Source organism: Lepidochelys olivacea (genome assembly GCF_965140295.1).
Source record: "Lepidochelys olivacea isolate rLepOli2 genome assembly, chromosome: 9".
Lineage (NCBI taxonomy): Eukaryota > Metazoa > Chordata > Testudines > Cheloniidae > Lepidochelys > Lepidochelys olivacea.
Genome location: NC_140419.1, coordinates 16305419 through 16326354, shown reverse-complemented (window position 1 = coordinate 16326354; position 20936 = coordinate 16305419). Strand labels below are relative to the sequence as shown.

Below are 20936 nucleotides of genomic sequence, written 5' to 3'. Positions count from 1 at the left end.
AAACAGAAAATGTAGGCCTAATATCAGGAGAAACTTCCTGACAAGAAGATGTACTGTAGGGCATGTGGAATAGCTGCCAAGGAAAGTAGAAACAGCCTCACTGCTTAAGACTTAACATTAACTAGAGAAAACACTAGAAACTGTACCTTCGGGCACATTCCTGCACTGGCAGGGAGATGGTTCAGATGAGCTAGCGTTTGTTTTCAGTGCCCACCTTCCATGATTCTCCTGTTGTTTTCCCCCTACCTTTCTCTCCTATTCATAATCTTCTGTGACATCACTGTTGTCTCCATAACAACAGAATGTGATGTCAAAAATAAAGAATAATTAATTCCCATGCAGAGAATTAACAGCCTGAGATGAACTCTGCAAAAAACAGATCATACTTTCATGCAAATGTATTAGCAAAATATAACCCATAGATACACACACAGGCACAATTTTGTGTGTGTGAGATAAATATACACAAGCAAAATTGTTTCTACATAAAATGTCTTTTTCAAAATTTTCCGTGAAGCATCAGCAACTCTAGAAGGGAAAATTTAATATTTACAGGGATTCTTTTTCCAACTAAGGATAAGGCACTTTCAAATACATGATTTATGATGGATGAAATCCTCCATTCTGATGCGTCAAGCTTTTTCTTTCTTTGCTCAGACTCAGCTATTCTCCATATAAGATGCTGGCATTTTAATAACTTTCAAATCTGTTATTTAAATATTAAGACCTCATCTTCCTGCAGGTCCCGTTCAACCGTTTATAAACCTCTGTCTCAGCTTCCCAAGCTGCAGTATGAGATAATACTAGTTCTCTTCCAATCTGTTTAGCCCTGACATATCACGGCTGGTTCTGCTGAACTATACAGATGGAGTAATCACTATCTGTCAGTTCCGTAGCCTTGGTTCAAACCCACTCTTGATTAAAGTGACCAAACTAAAAAAATACAAGAAAACTGATTTTTAATAGACATACCCAAAGGATTCACTTTAAAACAAGCTTGGGTCATCTTACTCCCTTCCTACACAACACAGGTACATGCCACAATACTCATATAATCTTTGACATTAGTCAGCATGGCTGACACTGTTTCACAAGGGATGAACATGTAATCTGAGTCTGCCACAGGGCAGTTAGAATACATATGTGATGGTGAAGTTATGCAGAAAAAATTATTTCTCTGCAGGAATAGACTGCAACCCTTAGACTTCTTCTTCCCACAGCCCTCTCACTAAAGGAGAAATTCATTCTGCCCACACAGAGTATTCCACCCCCACAAAACAGGGCCAGGGCAAAGTGCTACCACATAGTTCTTCCACAGATACTCTTCCAGCCAGTGGGTCTGTATAGCAGCTGCAGCCCCACCATGTCATCTGTATGAGGCACCCGGGGCCACTGGATCTTTATAAATGTGACTCTGAAGCCCTTTCCCAATGTGGCCTTCTGCACATATACAAGGCCAGCATGGGGATCTTTGCCCTGCTGCATAGGGGTATGTAGGCAGCCCTGCATGAACTCATAGACAACACAAACACCATGAAGCCCTTATGCAGGGCTTAAGTATGTACACACTTGCTCTGGGGTGAGTTTCATCCTCCATTCCAAACTTCCATGCAACAAGATTTCTATACAGATTCCTGCTATGACGGCGGTTTCTGATAGCAGTACCGTGAGTCATTCAGGAATCTGAACTGAAGCCAAAACTCTCATCTTACACCCACCCTCAGCTCGTCCAGCCCCAGAAATTCTATTTTTGAAACTTACAGGGTTTTTTTGGTGCATACACTATAAAATGTATGTATTTAAACACAATCCCTTCATATTGTGTCTCCATTTTTAAGAACAGTCTGAGAATGACCCCAGAAATATTTGCTTTTATAAACAACTGACTCCCTCTTGTCCTTAGAAGGAAACAGATAAAACCTTTAGGCCAAAACATGTACCATAGATCCTTACATTTTAGAAGGAATGGGATCCTTTATTTCAAGAAGATTTTTAATTTATTATTATTAAAAGGGATCCTTAAAACAGCCGGATAATCTAAAGTGAAGACAATAAGGTGATAGATCATTTAATCTATGTCCTACACAACAAAATAAAAGGTTTATTTCTTATTGGACATTCACCCACAGATTTTACTTAATACTCGGTGATGTGGGCTTGCATCTGAGAGCAGAATTTGGCCCAAAGGAAAGTGTGTATGATATATAGCAAGTGACAGTGAACAGCAGGCTTTGATTCACTCTGTTTATATGGAAGAACTTGAGTTTGTTAGGATTTTTGTATCCTATGCAGAACACCCCCCATCCCACACACACACATTTAACCACTTCACTGCCAAGCAGCTGGTATCAGAGTCACTTCACCCTGAATGGAAACACCCACAACCTGAAAGGTGTGCTACATTTTTGGCCTAAAGAACTTCACAGCATCTTTCTAACCAGTCTTTTAGTTCATCTTACCATTAGAGATGAGCCACAAGGTGGAATCCGGGCCCCAGTGGAATCAAGGTAAAATGACTTCAATGCGGCCAAGATTTCACACTAAGTTGCTAAATTGAGACCCACATCTAGACTTTCACAAACTTCTGGGATGTTTGGTTAAAGCCCAATACCACGAAACATTGACATCAACTGCTGGATTTGAAATGAGCTGTAGTGCAAATTTCCACCATTCAAACATATAACGATATACCTATTACTGAGTGGATTCAATGTTACTTCAACTATGTTCATAATCACAATCATGGACTGAAAACAAAGAGAGAGGAGAGCAGAGATGACTGGAGGAAAACACTGAGAAAGCCCCTTCCTCAGAGGATGTTAATTCTTGTTCAGAGCAATGCGAAGGAAGAGGAATAGCCATGTAACAAAGAGGCCCCACCACCTACTTCAGGCACTGAGTCCATGTCTTGCACATGCGTGGAGACTCGCCCCAGGGCCTCAGTCGGTGTGCCTGCAGGCGAGTGGCTTTGCTGTACCAGATCAGGGAGATTGATGTGCCCTGCAAAGCCATTGCTGGCTGCATGGCTAGAACGCTTTTTTTCACCAGTGGTCTGTAGAGACACAAGGTACAAGGAAGAGAAGAGGGAAAAAAACAAATAGATGTATTGCAGTAACCCAGGTACCAAAGCAAGCACAGAACAAGAGCCCTCGCTGCCATATTCTCCCCATGCAAATCGGGCAAACAGCAAAATATAAAACAGGAGAAAGAGAGAATTAATCACAAAGTAACTTCAGAAGCAATTAGCCATGTTAAACCAAAAGGAGAAGTCTGATGACGATGATTTTGGATCAACCTTTTTGTAACAAAGTAATCATGGACCAAATTCTCACTTTGGGCATGCAGGTGCAAATCTCCCTTGGCCCAATGGTACACCCAAGTCAGTCTGTGAGAATAGGCCCAGGCCTATTGACTTCCATGAGATCTGGGCTTGTATAGTGAAGGGCAGATCTGGTCCCTCTGCCTTTTAAAAGCAACAGTGATAAGGGGTCTGATTGCAGGATTCCCACAATCACTAATACAGCTCCAAAAACATGCTTCTGGAGTACAAAACAGCAGTGAAAAGCTTCAACATTTTCCTTCCACAGAACAACAGATCTATTCTTGTCTTGATATGCTCCCATTAGTGTCAACAAGGGTTACACGCCTCTGTGGAAAGGAGAAAAACCTACTCCAGATACATTTATAGGTAAGTGCTCTAATCCAAGAAAGTCTTATTTAATTCTCTCCTGTCTTATAGGCCCCCACTGGCAACCAACAAAGCATATCTAGACTGCACAAGTCACAAGTGATACCTGTTTGGAGAATCAGGAGTCTAGCAGAACTCACAGCCAGGGCACTACAATTCCAACTAACTGCTACTACTATCAGTTATTAGAGAAATACTTGAGCTCCTGTACCTGAAAGATTACTGGGGTTGTGATATGCAGCCACAGATGACATAGCCCTGATCCTTGCAGCTGCCAAATTCTCAGGTTAGTCAAGTACCAAAGACAGAGGAAGGAAGAAATGATTTATCTGAAACTTCTTTGGGGCTCATCAATGTTTAGAATTTAAGGTCATTCTCCATTTCTCCATGACATAACTGAGCCTGCCATGTAACTGTCTATATCAGATGCCTTTGCAGACAAGGGCCCTGTTTCTTTCAAACAAGGAATCACCCTCTCAGCATGTGTTTTTTCCCATGCAGATGGGTATTGTTATGGAAGTTCTCCCCTTATTGCTATTTTTATTAGCAATCACACCTGCAGCATATCAATTTCTGTAGCTAAGGAGATATGTCCATCTGAAGCGTTGGTGTGTCCCTCAAAACACACTCTGACTAGGGTAACAAGTGCTGCTGCTAAGTGTGATAGCCGTTTGCTTTATGCAGTGTTGTTGTAGCTGTGTTGGTCCCAGGGTATTAGAGAGACAAGGTGGGTGAGGTAATATCTTCTATTGGACCAACTTCTGTTGGTGAGAGAGACAAGCTTTCAAGCTATACAGAGCTCTTCTTCAGGTCTGGGAAAAATACTAACAATGGCACAGCTCAATACAAGATTGAACAGATAGCTTATGGGGTAAGAGACATGTCCTCTGATGACTGAACATCTTTCACCTTAAAGCTGTGCACTGTCCTTGTGCATGGAAGAGGGCAGAAAAGCCCTGACCATAGAAGTCAACAAGAGTCTTTCCATTGACTTCTTTGGGCTTTGGATAAGGTCCTACGAGAACAACAGAAGATTTGCATATGACACTATATTTTCTATTGCCAGTTAGATTTTTCAGCTGACTGTTAGTTTTAAAGTCCTTATCTGACACCAGTGCTCTCATCTGGTATGGTTTGCGCAGAGCAAGTTTTACAGTAGCAATGCTTAATACTAGCATTTCAAAAATGGCTGGATAATCATGGCCATCGCTTGTACTTGTATTCAATTTAATTAACTTCACTGGCATGACAAGGTGGACAAGTATCACTATGCTTCAAGAATCTCTGTACAAACCAGGCTGAAGGGCAGGAATGATTAGATGGGTTTTATATGGTGTGCTCATTTTGCATCAAATCCATTTCTGATTCTGTGGCAGGATGAAGTTCAAGTTGTGAGGTTTTATCTGCTGTCTCCTTTCTTTCTTCTAGAGTTACATGGGATTTCTCTCTCGCGCTTTGGGTCTTAGTGAGAAGTCTTTGGCTATTTCGAAGGTGGGGGAAATAGCTCTCTCATCTTTCTTTGTATATTCTTCCTGCAAATGGCTACTTCCCAATGACATATGTTTGGCTGGTGGAGAGTTTGGGACCATAGTGCCGCACTCCCCTCCCCTTCCCTTCCCACATCCCTGTCATGGCCTGGAGTAATATTTTGATGAGGGCATACAGCTACATTATCAACTGTTGGAGGGCAAGTGCCTGTTCATAGGTCATCTAGGGCTAGCCCTTGGAAAGATGCATTTTTCCCCAAAGGAAAAAAGAATTGATACAGTAATAAATCATTCTGCTCTAAGAACACTGGGGACTGTGAGTAGTCACCTTTTCCAATCTACTCTAAAAACAAAGTCCTCCCACACTATGTAAAGTCCAAACTCACATCCCTCCTGGGGTTTGGCTTTATTTCTAAACAATCAGATATCAACGATGAGCTGAAACCTACCCCACAGGCTTGGCAGCTCCTAAGGTTCCTCCCTCAGGACTGCCCACCCACATCCTAGATCCTTTCCGTCTAGGCAGCCACTGTCAACTCCTTTATGTTCAGGCAGGGCAAGGAGTCACTGGCTATACTGACTCAGCAGAATCCACTTACTCCTCCCGCAACAAGCTCAACACCTGCCAACAGAGTGGGGCTTTTCAGGCAAATACCAGCCACCTGTTTCAGGAAAATCTACAGCCTGATAAAGAACCACAACAGAAAAAGAATCTGAGGCTTCTCCATGGGCAATTTTTTTTATGTTCCTTCCATAGTCTTGCTCTTTTATCACAGTGCAGTTGAAATCAAAGTCGTCTTTCTCTAAATCATCCCTGCCCTCCTCACTAGGACACCCATATGAGAAACAAGCATGGTGGAATAGAAGCCACATAGAATTGAACTGGGGAGATTTGATTAATGTGGTGGACCAAGATTTCAAACTGGAAAAGCCAAAAATGTACCCAAAATATTCTGTGGGATGACCACAGCTTTACTTCAGCAATTCCTTAAAACCAGAAGTCAAGTTTATTGTGGCCTTTGGAGACATGCTTGATGTCCAGCCAGGAGGCTTCTCCGCCTTTGCATTCCATCGTCTTCATAAACACAATCATTGACATTATGTTCTAGGTTTTTTGGTCCTCCTTGTACAGGAGCCAAGATATTGCAATTAGAATGCTCAGATAAGAAATTATAATTATACTAAATCAACTGAATGTCTTTGGCAGATGGCTAAGTGGAGGTTGGGACGGGTTGAAAAATGGTGAAGAGAAAGGGAAACTTTGGGCCAGATTCCAATCTCTCTAACAATGGTGTAAGTTGAGAACAACCTTTTTGGCTTAGACTTCCTCTGGTTTTACAGCAGAGTAAATTAAATCAAATCCCATCCCTGTCTTCTAGTATTACTATTCACTGCTGTTCGTAGTTGCGAGAATCATTTGTTTGTCATATTTGTTTATACTGCATAATTATATTACTGAGCCATTAATGAGCACAATTTAATCAATCATTTTCTGTTTAGAATACACAGTAGAATTATTTTTCATGCTTACAAAGACAAAACCTCCTGAAGATGTTCCATGGAAATTCTCATCTCTGACTTACCTCCCTTACCATTAAAGTCCCTTCCCTGGAAATAGTGCTAAATGTATCTGAATGGGATGTTTCTAGACCATGGGATGCCACCATTCCTAGGTTGTATGGCTCATTGCTTCCAGGAACTCCTGTTGGTCTGGTGGTAAAATGGAAAACATTAGTGATGCAAATTTCTGTCACTAATGTAGAAAAATGTATTATTTCTTCTGCATTTTATTTCAAGATAGAATATAACTGGGTGTACCACAAAGGACCTAAGGGTATGTCTACACTGCATGTTAAGCTCTTGGGACCCCATGAGTAGGGAGGGTCCCCAAGCCCAAACGTCAACACAATAATTTTTAGCCCTGCAGCCCAAACCCCACAAGACCAAGCCAGCCGTGCCAGCCACAACAATGCTGGGGGTCTTTTATTCCACTGTAGACATACCCTGTGGGACCTGGGCTTGTGGACTCAGTGTTTCCAAGCCAGTGCTTGAGCATCCACACTACTTGGTAAACCTGGGTTTATGATTGCTGGACCCGGATCTCACAGCCATGCTGACATATGCATACTGCACTAAGCAGACCTTCTGACTTGGGGCTGCAGCTTGACCTGCATCCACATCGTAAATAACAAGGCTTGCACCTGAGTCACAGTGGGACTCAGGCTCTGACTCACCCCCCTAGCCAGGTCCTAGGACCCAGGTCTTGAGTGTTTGCTGATCTGGCTGAGACTGATTTGTCTGTGAACAGAATGGGAGCTTGGGCTCAAACCTGAGTCAGAGCCCAGGCTTAATGTGCAAGGTAGACAATCTTATTAGTATACTGGCACTAAGAGTAAGGATCAGGTTGTGGTGAATTTTCACTGCTTTCTCTTTATAGGGTGTCATTCATTTCTTGCCTATTGTAATCTTGCTCATTCTGTTCTTGTATGCACATGCACCTGATTGTAACAGCAAAGAAAGTTGAACTGTCTACTTGGAGGCTAATGCAAGCAAAGTTTTATGATCAAGCAGTACAAGTGATATTTCTAGAGAGAAAATCCTTCAGTCTTTACAAATACAAGTAAAAGGGCAAGAGACAGAGGTTGGATTCTCTAGTCTGTTAAAGTCACTTTGCATCATGCAATTGGCATAAAGTGGCCAGAGATAGCCAGTGAAGAATTTGCCCTATGTAGAGGGGGGAGCAGAAGGGCATGTCAGGGACATTCTAGAGGCGGTTTGGTGGAGCAGAGCTCCCCCATGCCTGATCCTCCTCTGGCATAAGGTGCCTTGCCTATTGTGTGAATTAAGGGTATATTGCATTCATGCTTTAAACTTGTCTGCATGTAAGATACTGTAGTGTGCATATATATATAAAGGGCTCCCCCTGTCTATCTCTTTATGGCAGGGGTCCCCAACACGGTGCCTGCAGGTGCAATGGTGCCCGCCGGGGCAGTTGTGTACGCCCGCAGGACACTGCGCCGCCAAAATGCCGCCACCGGGTGCAGCCACGGAAGAACCGCCTGCCGAAATGCCACCAAGAAGCGATGCAGTTTCTCTGCGGCATTTCGGTGGCGAAGCTTCTTGCCGCTGCCGCTTCTCGGCGGCATTTCGGTGGCGGGGTGTCTGGCGCCCACCACAGTCTTCTGGGAATAGGAGTATGCTATTCCCACAGAAAGGTTGGGGACCACTGCTTTATGGTATTACAAAGTGCTCTCATGACTTGATTGGACAGCAACAAGCCCTGCAAGCCACAATTACTGTTCTCCTGGTATCATCAAAACAAGAAAGGGAAGTACTTTATCATGCTAGAAATACAGTGATAAGGTCTTATAGATATATTAAAAACAAAGCACGATAGTTTAAGATGTGTTTTTAATACATATTTAACACATACCATTTTCCCTCATGGTATGCATTAGAATTGGACTAAGTTTATCATGGTTCTGAGTAAGTACAAATATGTCAAACCAGTGGTTGTACTTCATTCTTCATCACATTCAGCCCTGGAGTGCTCATGACTTGATCCTGCATGGTGCTGAGTGCTGTCAACCCTTACTGGTATAGTGGGGCCACACAAAAATACAACTGAATTCAGAGGGAAACGGCAAACCAAGCAAGGATTAAGCAGGACTGTCTATATTACAAAACATGTCAACAGCTGTTATGAAGTTGTTGATGAGTCCTGCAACTTTGCATTGAGAATGCTTTTATTGGGTGTTTTCAATCAACACAGAGCAATCTGTTTTTAAATGCATTATTCAGGTGCACACCTCCTTCTCAATGGCTACTGTTGCCAAACAGGCCACTTTGGGCAGTGCCCATAAAAACGTGCGTGCACCAATGCACATGCAATGTCCCACCTTTTGTCCACAGAACATTGCTTATGTCATGCGTGTGCACCCATTTGTGCCCAAAGCCTGTAAGTGTGCCCGAATGTTTATTGGCACGTGTGTTCTTGATGTTTAGATTCTGAATCACATTCATAACTGGTATCAGCAGGTGCAAATGGAGTTATCCCAGCTGTGAATTTGATGCCTTACCTATAATTTGCCCTGTCATGTATATGGCAATCACTTTGGGAACATCTTCACTGCAGTTAACTCACACTCTTATTCAGGTGTTGCCCCTAATCTCCCTCCCAAGTTTGGCAGTGCTGTAAGCCTGGTTGGGTTGTGGGTTAGAGTTTGGGTGCCACTTTCACTTGGGCTGGTAACTCACCCATTACGGATACAGATTAAATCCCTTGAGTGCTGATAGTCTCTAATACTTTCCCACAATTCCCCCTCTCACCCTCTGTGCCCAGGAGAGACAAGTTCTCCCACAATTCATTGGGAAAGAATCATAGAGCGGCTCACCTTACTGCAGCACAAAAACCATGATACACACCCCCAGAAGTCCTAGTAACACACACACAGCATGAGTGAGGACACAGTAACTCAAATGTGGCTTTGCAGTGTGGCTACTCATACCTGGGTTAGACTAACCTGGGGATCCCGATCACCTGCGTTAACTCTGCAGCAAAGACATACTTTTTGGGACTACTGGTGACATCCTGCGCTAATCTCATAACAACTGCAATACCCAAGTACAATGAGTGACTTGCAGAGAAGTCACAACCTTAATGCTGTAGTACATGGATTTTAAGTCTGTAACTCCCCCCTGTTTATTTTATTCTTCCCATGCCAGTGATGGTCTATGGTTAAGCCAGTGAACTGGGTCCTAGGAGAGCTGTGTTCTAATCCTGCCTCTACCACAGGATTCTTGCTTGACCTTGCACTCATCACTGAAGGCCAGATCCTCAGGTAATTGAAATCAGCATAGCTCCACTGAAGTCAATTTACGCTAGCTGAGGATCTGGCCCTTCCTCTTTTTGTGCCTCAAATCCCCATTTGTTAAAAAGGATTCATAATACTTTGCTATCTCAGAGGGGTGTTGTGCAGATAAATTCATAAATCATTGTGAGGGGCTCAGATACTATGATCAGGGCCACAGAATAGCTGATAAAGATCAAATGAGAATTGAGGGAGTGCCACGCCTCACAGGGGGCACTCAACATATTTGAGGATTGGGCCCTCAAGCATTGTCTGTTGTGGTTTTGGAAGATGAAAAGCATGTACAGTTACTATAGCAACTACAGTAGGCCTGATCTGGCTCTCACTGAACTCAGTGGGAGTTTTGCTGCTGAGTTCAATGGGAGTAAGATCAGGCCCATTAATTTTAGGGCAATGCTGAGAATTTGATTTCTCCCAGTAAATAACTTTCCAATTGGCCTTATGAAATGACTGATTTTCAGAGTCAATGAATCATCCCAAGTTGTGACTGAGCTCCTAGGACCAGTCACTGAATTCAGAAAGATGGAATATTGACACCACCACACCAGAAGCAATAGGAATAGGAAGGTCAGTGCGATATTACATGGTTCTCAAACTCTTCCACAATGCAGACCACATCTTAGCAGAGAGTGTCCTATGGTCCTCTCTCTTTCCATTCATGACTGCACTGTGGCAACTATAATGACTGCAATTGCATGGAAAGTAAAATCAATGAAGTACTGATGCATTTTCAACTTAAAATTCTCAGTGAAGAGCCTAGACAGTGAAGCACATGGCAGTAAGGAGGAACTAGCCCATGTGACCTGCTAACTCTCCAAAGACTACCAACTCTCTTTCTACCAAAGACTACCAGCAGGCAAGTGGACTGTCAGTGGCCCATGGACCAGTTTGGGAACAGTTGTGCATCAAGGTAAAATTATAATTTCTTGAGGAGAAAAACATTTTGCAATTTCACAGCCTCGCCCTCAAATAATTGGTCCCTTACATAAGTCTTGGGATGTCACTGACAGGCACTGTCCCATCGTGCGTTTCACTTTCACCATCCTCCTCTTCCTCTTCACTGCTTTCCGATTCCTCGCTGGAGGAAGAGTAGTCAGTCACCTTTTTCAGAGGGCGATTGGTCTCTTCGATACGCAGTTCCCTCAACTCTTTGGCTAATGCAGTCAGGTCCTAAGGGGAGGCAAAAAAAATGAAAAGCCAACGTGAATTGTATTTAAAGCAAGAAAAGTGTCGCACACATCTCTTCGAAAGCCAATGCTACAAGCACAAGCAACAAGATATAGCAAAACAGAATTATTACAAACATCAAACAAACATAACACAATGTTTGTAGCGTGTAGCATTTATTAAACAAAATGAAACTGACTTTATGCTTGTTGAAAATCAATAGCCAACCTATTTTTTAATATCTTTGTGTGTGTGTGTGTGTGTGTGTATAAACACATATATATATATACACGTCAAAATTATATTTGTTTTAAAGGTGAAGTTCAGTCACCATCATAGTAAACTGGAAAACAATGTTATTTCAAAGGTAGAGCGCTGCAGGAGAAATTCTCCAAACCTGTCTTCTTCTAAGCCTTTCAAAGACACACCATAATGGTATTTGCTCTGTTATAAATGCCACTGGAAAGAAAGCAATGGCCGCATTTCCGACAGAATGGTGCAATCCCCAAGGCAAGATCTGTTTCAATTATCAGTCTGAGCTGGCAGGAAGTTGCCGGGAAGCAGTGAGACAGCATCAGAATCAAACTGCTCAGCTCACTGCAGCACCAAGTTTGATGAAGTTTTTGAGTCATGGCTCTGAGTCAGCCACAACAATTTAAAAACAAAAAAAAGCCCTCAGCAGAAACAGCTTAAAGTGAAAAGGTGCAATACTGTACCTCCTAGCCTGAAAATTAAGGCAAAAATGAAAAAGAAGTAGAAGTTTTTTTAAAAAAAGTCATTTTTCAGTTTACCATGACTTTGATGAAACCTTAGACCTGACAGTTATATAAAATAGACAGTTACTTAAGTACAAGGGACATTGCAGGCACAATGTAGAAAATAGACTTTTTATTATCTTACATGCTTTTATAGCAATGCAGGGGGAAGCAGTAGGGCAAAAAGAAAAGCATGAGAGCTCTAATTAGAATGGGTTAGACAAAGCATGCACATGATGAACAACGCATTGCAATTGTCAGTCTTACCATTTCTCCCTATATTAGTGACCGATGTAGCCATCAGTGCATTCGGTCAGAGATAAAGGATTAGGGAGAAAGAAACTCATTGAAAAATACTAAATTCCACAATTTTCTTATGGCCATATTCTCTCTCTACTGTATTCCACAAATCTCCAGTATACTGTTCCAGCAGAGTGACTAGGATAACAATATTAATTAAAATTGTACAGGGAGGTCTTAAAATTTACCCCTTGGCAGGAGAGAAAAAAAAATATGAAAAACATATACAATTGAGCCTGAGAACCCAGTTTATTTTTAAAAGAGAAGCTGTAATATTTTGCAGAGCAAATTTTACTTTAGTTGTTTGTTATTCCTGGCTTAAGGATGTAATAAATGCTTCGGGCATCATTCGGATTAGAAACTCAAAATGAAGCCCTCACAGCGTTAAGTGAAATAAGTAATCTTTCATCTCTAATTCCACACAGATCAAATAAAATGCTTTATTGACATTTAAATTTGCCCTAAAGTCAGACCTAATTGGTGTCTGTTGCAGTGAGAAACCATCAGAAACTGTCAATCATCTGAAGGGGAAAAAAAGAAACAGCATGACTGTTTCACACTTCCGAGGGGATTTTTATTAATATCATGGTTTTAGGTCAGTAGTCTTTATCTCAATGCAATGACTTAGTATGGAGACATGCCTACATGCTGCTCCCAGTTACACCCTATTGACTAGCAGCTATAACCCGTTTGATTTACTCCCATGCAACCATACCAAATTCATTTGAGGTCAGTGTAACCAAGTTTAGATTTTGGCAGTCCCTGTAGATACACTTCTGATTTCTGTGGCAGAAAGACATCCACTTCTGGGAAGGACTTTTTCCTCTCTCACACTTTTCTGTGCCCAGCCATCACTCTAAGCATGAGCAACATGGCCACAGAAGAAACTTGAGGATCATTTTTTACATCAGTGTAATATTGACATAAATCATTTCATCCATGCTTTGAGAAACAGATAAGAACGTATTCCATATTAAAGAGCATGGTTAGGGGTTCATGACTGAAAATAGAGGGCCATATTCTAAGCCCATTAAAGTCATTGGAAAGACTCACTGAGTTCAGTGGGCTTTGACCAGGTCCCATAAATGTCAGTAAAGTAAAATAAAAATAAAATTAAAATTCAGGTTCTGTTTTATAGGAAATAATACCTTGCTTTTCTATAGTGCTTTTTCATTTATAGATCTCCAAGCACTTTACAAAGGAGGTGAGTCATTATCCCCATTTTAAAGATAGGGAAACTGAGGCACAGAGTGGGAAAGTGACTTGCCCAAGGTTACCCAGCAGGCTAGTGGCAGAGTTGGGAATAGAACCAAGGTCTCCTGAATTCCAGTCTAGTGTTCTATCCATTAGGCAACACTGCCTCAGATATGCTACATTTCTCACAAAGACAGAATGTTGCTCGTCCCTTTAAGAAAGGATCTTTATTATGACTAAAGAGAGAATATGGTATTTAAGAGTTTATTTCCAATGCCAATAACTTGGTGACTGCAATATAGTCAAATCCATAATCATGATGACTAATCAATCAAGCAGCTTCTATGGCTTGTTTGGTTGGTTTTCCTAAACTGATGAAATAAGATTAAATGAAGATTTGAACTATCTAAAGATGTTTTCAGTCTATAGTCAAAAACCTATTCATTAAGTAATCACTTTTCATCAAACTGGTTAGATTTCCCCCCAAATTTCTTAAGCAGTATAAAAGAAAACTGCAAAACAGCACCTCTTTTCTCCCTACATTTTAGGACTAGCACCAATTATTTCCAAGTATCAAGGGACCAGATTGTGAAAAACTGGTCTCCATTTTCACACCTGCAATTTCCAAGCCAAGATAACTGTGCATATTAAACTGCATCCGCATTATCTCTGCTCACAAACTGTAGCAACCAAGAGATTTAAATCTGAGCATGGAACTCTGGTTTCTTAGGGCCACCCAACCATTCTTAAAGACACTGAAAAGTAATTTATTCTACAAGTAGTTCCATTTAAATTAATCAGGTTGCTCCCAGAGTAAGGTACAACCTCAAAGTAATAGTGACAGAATCTGGTACTTAGAAAACAAGCATGTAACATCTCTCAATGTCAGAAAAGTCTGGGAGTGTTACAATCCTTCAGCCAGACACAGAGTTGATTAACAAATATATTATCAGTCTGCTATAGTCATCATCAACAGATAGTTAACAAGTATTGTTTAATACCAGCTTAATTAGTTTTTAATATATAATTTTAAAATTATAGTGGCAATAATACTCACAGCATCAGACAATACCATGAGATAATCAATATTTTCCAGTGTAAGCTCTGCCGTGGGGTGGTTAATTCTCTGATGCTATCATTTTCTCTAGATAATCACTTTGTAGGGTTTTACTGTTTCATCGCCTCAATCTTAGACCAAAACCCCCTCAATCCAACAGCTAGAAAGGAAGTGCTCTTTAGCACCAAATATATGTTTGAAATGTTATTACTGAAGATGACATAACATATGAGATAGCACTATCAATCAGTTAAATTACTCTTAATTGCAAAGACTTCTTTAGATTTAATATTTTCTGGAAACAGGTCAGTTCAGTTTCCAGAATCACAAAGCTCATTTAACTTGAGTTTTACAATAATGTTGCCCCTATCTGGATATTGATTTAAGTGTTTTCATTAGCAAGCTCTCTCATTAAACAAAATGCATTGCTCATGTTCAAGTCCAAGAGAACTAGCTAGCTATTTTCTCTTATTTCTTCTACTTTTTATAGTAAATCATTTTAGAAAGGGGTCACTTACCACTGTACGTAGAAATGCAAGTTATCAGTGCAGTTAACAACAGAAGTTAGTGCATGTTCAAATATTTGTAAGACATTTCATAAATACTAGATCAGAAATGTACTACTGACAATACAGTCTTTTCCGTGTATATATTTAAGACTTCAGCATTGTTAGATGTACAAATCTGTTTGAATAATATTTACATATGGTAAGAACTGTAAAATTCATATAACTTAATTTCTGTGTTTAAAAATATGGATGGGCAGTAAGACTGGCACTGCCAATCAACACTCATTGTAGCAACACTAGGTTTGAGCCTTCTAGATTCAACCCAGTTATCTGAATGCAATTGCACTGTGGTTACTGGTAAAGTGGTGGATAGGTTTGGAAGCCAACATAAAATCTGTCATTAAATGTGAAGACAGACACAGCTCAGGTGAACCCAGATCTCATCAGCTATATTAGTGAAATCCACGTGCAGAACCTGGCAAGAAGCAGCCACCTCGCAAACCAGCTCTGAAGGTTTGCTGCATTTGCCTGACAACATTGCATAACTTTGGGCCTAATCCTGCAGGGTGCTGAGAGCCTTCAACTCCCACCAAAGTGAAGGAGAGTTGAGTGCACTTAGGCGCTCACAAGAGAACTGCTCAGCACATGGCAGGGTTTGGCCCTTTATTAGCATTTCTATTTAGTATAAATTCACTCCTACTCTGATGTATTAGCTAGAAATATTTTGTGGCATCATAAATACAAGTGCATTAAGTGACATCTGTATGTCAAAAAAGGTGCTACCATGACTGCCCTAGCAGATGAGATTTCATTAGCCACAGCAGGGACAATGACTGTGCAAGCTTCAACCTATACTGCCCACTTATGTACTCTAACCTTATTCTGCATGTTTCAGAGTAACAGCCGTGTTAGTCTGTATTCGCAAAAAGAAAAGGAGGACTTGTGGCACCTTAGAGACGAACCAATTTATTTGAGCATAAGCTTTCATGAGCTACAGCTCACTTCATCGGATGCATACCGTGGAAACTGCAGAAGACATTATATACACAGAGACCATGAAACAATACCTCCTCCTACCCCACTCTCCTGCTGGTAATAGCTTATCTAAAGTGATCACTCTCCTTACAATGAGTATGATAATCAAGTTGGGCCATTTCCAGCACAAATCCAGATTTTCTCACCCTCTGCCCCCCCCACCCCCACCACAAACTCACTCTCCTGCTGGTAATAGCCCATCCAAAGTGAACACTCTCTTTACAATGTGTATGATAATCAAGGTGGGCCATTTCCAGCACAAATCCAGGTTCTCACCCCCCGCCCTTTTTTCCAAAAACCACACACACAAACTCACTCTCCTGCTGGTAATAGCTTATCCAAAGTGACCACTCTCCCTACAATGTGCATGATAATCAAGGTGGGCCATTTCCAGCACAAATCCAGGTTTTCTCAGCCCCCCCCCCCCCACCTCACTCTCCTGCTGCCAGGAGTTTGGCGGGGGGTGGTGGTGGTGAGAAAACCTGGATTTGTGCTGGAAATGGCCCACTTTGATTATCATGCACATTGTAGGGAGAGTGGTCACTTTGGATGAACTATTACCAGCAGGAGAGTGAGTTTGTGTGTGTATGGGGGTGGGGGGTGAGACAACCTGGATTTGAGCTGGAAATGGCCCACCGTGATTATCATGCACATTGTAGGGAGAGTGGTCACTTTGGATAAGCTATTACCAGCAGGAGAGTGAGTTTGTGTGTGTGTGTTTTGGGGGGGTATGTGAGAAAACCCGGATTTGTGCTGGAAATGGCCCACCTTGATTTTCATACACATTGTAAGGAGAGTGGTCACTTTGGATAAGCTATTACCAGCAGGAGAGTGCATTTGTGTGTGTGGTTTTTGGAAAAAAGGGCGGGGGGTGAGAAAACCTGGATTTGTGCTGGAAATGGCCCACCTTGATTATCATACACATTGTAAAGAGAGTGGTCACCTTGGATGGGCTATTACCAGCAGGAGAGTGAGTTTGTGGGGTGGAGGGGGGATGGAGGGTGAGAAAACCTGGATTTGTGCTGGAAATGGCCCAACTTGATTATCATACTCATTGTAAGGAGAGTGATCACTTTAGATAAGCTATTACCAGCAGGAGAGTGGGGTGGGAGGAGGTATTGTTTCATGGTCTCTGTGTATATAATGTCTTCTGCAGTTTCCACAGTATGCATCCGATGAAGTGAGCTGTAGCTCACGAAAGCTTATGCTCAAATAAATTGGTTAGTCTCTAAGGTGCCACAAGTACTCCTTTTCTTATTCTGCATGGAGCTCCTCTAGGGACTGCAAGAGAGTATCGCAGAATCCACATCCATTGAATCCTTGCTCTTAACATTCAGGCTGCCAACAAATTGTGGCAATGTTTAGTGAAGTCTTCTTCACTCAGAATCAGACAGAGCCAATCAAATCATTGCTTGGGGGCAAAGGACTCCATATTCCACCGTCACTTCTGAAATATCTGAGCTCCATGCCTACTAACCGTTTTCCAAAGAAGTGGAAGTACCAGTTTTTTTGGTCCTAAAATGAACCCAGGTGAGTTTACACTATCAATAAAACACAAATGGTTTTCCATTCAGCAAGTGTGTTTTAACACGTCACCACCAAATTCACATTATAAACATTGATTTTTTTTTTAACCTTGATATTTGTAAAACAAAAATATCTCCTCATGGGAAAAGACGGGATACTGAGTTAGATGGACCATTGGTCTCAACCAGTATGGCCATTCTTATGTTCTAAAATGAGGTTCTCTGAACTGCTATTAAAAGGGGTGAAATGCGGAGACATTTGAGTAGCAGCTTTGCTCTGTTTACAGTCCCATAGAACTCAATGGGGAGTACCAGCAGAGTAAGGTACTACTCAACTTGAGCAAAGACATTGTAATTTGGCCCTGTTTTCTCCCCTTAAGTGCTAATTTGGGACTTTGTCTATATTTGGGATTAGACCCAATTCCAGCCAATGGTATAGCTGCAATTGGTACAGGCTTCACTTGTGTAAAGCCCACACATAGGCAAGAAAAACAGTGATTTGGACCAGTTGTGCTTTCCCGAAGCAGGGCAAGCTCAAGTAGTGTAAGTCATTGCTTTCCTTGTCTGCATTTAGGGTTCTGCCATTCATCAGTGCAAACCCCAAGTATACACAAGGCCTTAAAAGGTATAGGTATTCTTAGCTGGTGTCAATCAGCACAGCTCTGCTAACTACAATGCTAATTTGTACCAGCTGAGAATCTGGCTCAAAGTATTATAAACTAATATTTCACCTGTGATTAACCAGCTCCCTAAAGTTATCGTGCAATAGCCAGAGCAATGCAATCTCAGAGCATCAGCCCTGACACATGCTGTCAACAAGAATGATTGTTATTAGGACATGGCTTCATTTGAAAAGCAGATAATTCTGCTCTTAGTTAAATTTGTGCTTCCCATTGAAACCAAAGGGGTCAGATCGGGTGTAACAGAGCAGAATCTGGACTTTGCTGCAATCCATTGAGACAGCCTTTGTCAGGGTAAGAAAGTTCCAGTCTCAGTTTATTCCCTATAAAATCCACAGAACACTGATAAAGTGATTTGCTCTGCTCATGAAGGTTCATAGTACAGTAGTTCTTGGTTTGGCCTCTGTGCAGTTGGTCTGCAAATGAATTTTGTGAAGCCAAATATACTGAGCAAAATGTATTAACAGATCAATTTCCCCCCTTTAGATTAGCTCACTGTATCTAAATACAATCTTCCAGATCTGAAATCTGAACCATGCTAGCATTGCCACCTTTTTGAATGTAAGCACCAGGAAAACATGGTTTGATATTAAGCTCTAACTAGTCAACCTTGCAAAGGCATGACCAACTAAGAAAAGATATCACTAACCTCATCTATAGCTTTCTTATAGCTCTGGGAGTAAGGGAAGATTAATCAGCATCAGAGGAAACAGATCGGGACAGGAAAAAGCCAGAGGAAGGGCAAGCAGGTTAGAAATAAAATTAGAATTGTTAGCGCAACGCTGTGAAGTGTAAAGAAAAACAACATCAACAAAACATTAATACACATTAAAGGAGAGAACAGTGGAAATCCATTTGGTTATTGAGCCCAACGCACTCTGCAGTTTTAAAATACAAACATCAGACATAACATTAAACCAGAGACTTTGGAAGGGTTTTTCATGGGCCTTTGCCAAAAAAGTAATAAAATAAAAGGGCACAGAAATTACTCCCAGTTTTTTCTTAAACTGGGGTGACTAGCAACGGCTGGGTAGCAAGCCTTTGAACGCAGCACACCCCCCTCTGCAAGGTTGCTCTAAAAATCATCCTATGATAACACAATGTGAAAGTGTGCTATATACAAACCCTGGCCCCAATCCATCAAAGCGTAAAATTAAGCTGTGCTGAAGTTCTTCTCTTGCCTGGGGCCATTGTAAATCATGCAATCTCTGTGCATTAATATATCCCACGGACTATTGCTATACTGCAGATTTAGAGCCTCAGAACTGGCGATGGGACTGCATTTGCCTCTTTCTATGGGTTCCTAAGGCTGCGTGATTGCCATTAATGAAAACATGGCAAATTCTACCAACGCATAATTTAAGACTCACAGCAGGTCGGCTTGGTCGTGTCACATCCCTGCTGTCCTCCTGTTTCATCTTAGATGGCTCATGAGGGAGCACAGGTGACCCTTCAGGTTTGGCATTTCCTGGGCAAAAACAAATCACCGTTGTTAGTGGGAGATCAAAGACTTTCACCAGCCAGTAGGATACGCAGAATGATGTTGCGCACCTGTGCACAATGGCACCTCTGAGAAACCTAGTAGCTCCTCATTCATTTCAGGATCCAGTTCCAAATGATCCTCCATGTTTTTAAAAACACATAATCCAGTCACAGTCTCTCTGCTTCCCTGTCTGATCCCTCTGCTTGTCTAAGAAACAAACCATCAAACAGCACGTGGCACTTCTAGAGCCCCTTCTATCTCAGATCTTAAAGTGCCTCACTCACTTTAGTGAGTTACGCCTCACAACCTCTAATCCAGAGGTAGGCAAACGGTGTTCTCACTTTACAGAGAGTAAGGTTGTTCCACACTGGCAGAGCCCTGTGTGGAGTGATACAGAAATGTCCAGCTGCAGCAAGAGCGTGGGAAAGGATTGGGCTGAGGCACAATCCCACCTGAGCTCCCTGGTGAAGAGAGAGAAAGAGCAAGCAAGCTGCACCTTCCTGTGGTAGGGAGCCCGTAAAGAATGGGGACAGCCCATGGACAGTCTCCTTCAGTGGTGACTTGCAACTTCTGGGATACAGAGAGAGAGAGAGAGCAGTACCTGGGCTCCTGAGCTCAGACTGAGGTGGTCCCTGGCTCTTGCAGTACCCTTACATAAGCGTCATGGACAGCCTGGCCCTGAGTGACTTGCCCAAGGCCAGAGAGTGAGACTGTGGCAAAGTCAGAAAAGGATCTCCCAGAGCTGTGATTTGATCACAACTCTATGTAGTCTAGCATTGTCACGCCAAACTACCTTGCCATGGTTTTCACTCCTACAGCATCTGTTGCCTCTTGTTTGGAAAATCCTTTCTTGTTTCTCTCTACTTCATCTACCGCTTGGCTGAAAACAGCTCAAATCCTCTCTCCCTCAGCCATCACTTTATTTAATTTGTAATTGTATTATGTGACTCTGTAAAGCCTGTTGCCATGCAGTTTACTTGAAACGGGCTCTCCACGATATAGCTCTATTGCATTGTCCTCTCTCAGTGTAGCAAGAGCATTTATAACTAAACCTAATCCCCATATATGGCACTCTCAACATTCTTGTCCTTTTTCTATTAAAGAAACATTCACTCTGCAGAGGAGCTGGGCATATGATAAATTGGAAGCACTGTGTTATCTGATATAGCAAGGACATTATTACT

General features: G+C 41.8%; 1 protein-coding gene across 7 annotated transcripts in view; it reads right to left on the bottom strand.

Annotated features, from left to right (window-relative positions):
- Nucleotides 1–20936, bottom strand: part of TNIK (TRAF2 and NCK interacting kinase) — a 300446-nt gene that overhangs the window by 20812 nt on the left and 258698 nt on the right. For 5 of the 7 annotated variants that reach the window (XM_084638591.1, XM_084638586.1, XM_084638585.1 and 2 more), the window contains 5 exons: nucleotides 19640–19737; nucleotides 18919–18942; nucleotides 11032–11216; nucleotides 6759–6885; nucleotides 2888–3052 (listed from right to left, as the gene is read on the bottom strand). In XM_084638591.1, the coding sequence (XP_084494717.1) occupies nucleotides 2888–3052; nucleotides 6759–6885; nucleotides 11032–11216; nucleotides 18919–18942; nucleotides 19640–19737 (599 nt within the window). The remainder of the gene's footprint in view (nucleotides 1–2887; nucleotides 3053–6758; nucleotides 6886–11031; nucleotides 11217–18918; nucleotides 18943–19639; nucleotides 19738–20936) is intronic. The other 2 variants (XM_084638587.1, XM_084638589.1) reach the window with 1 other exon arrangement.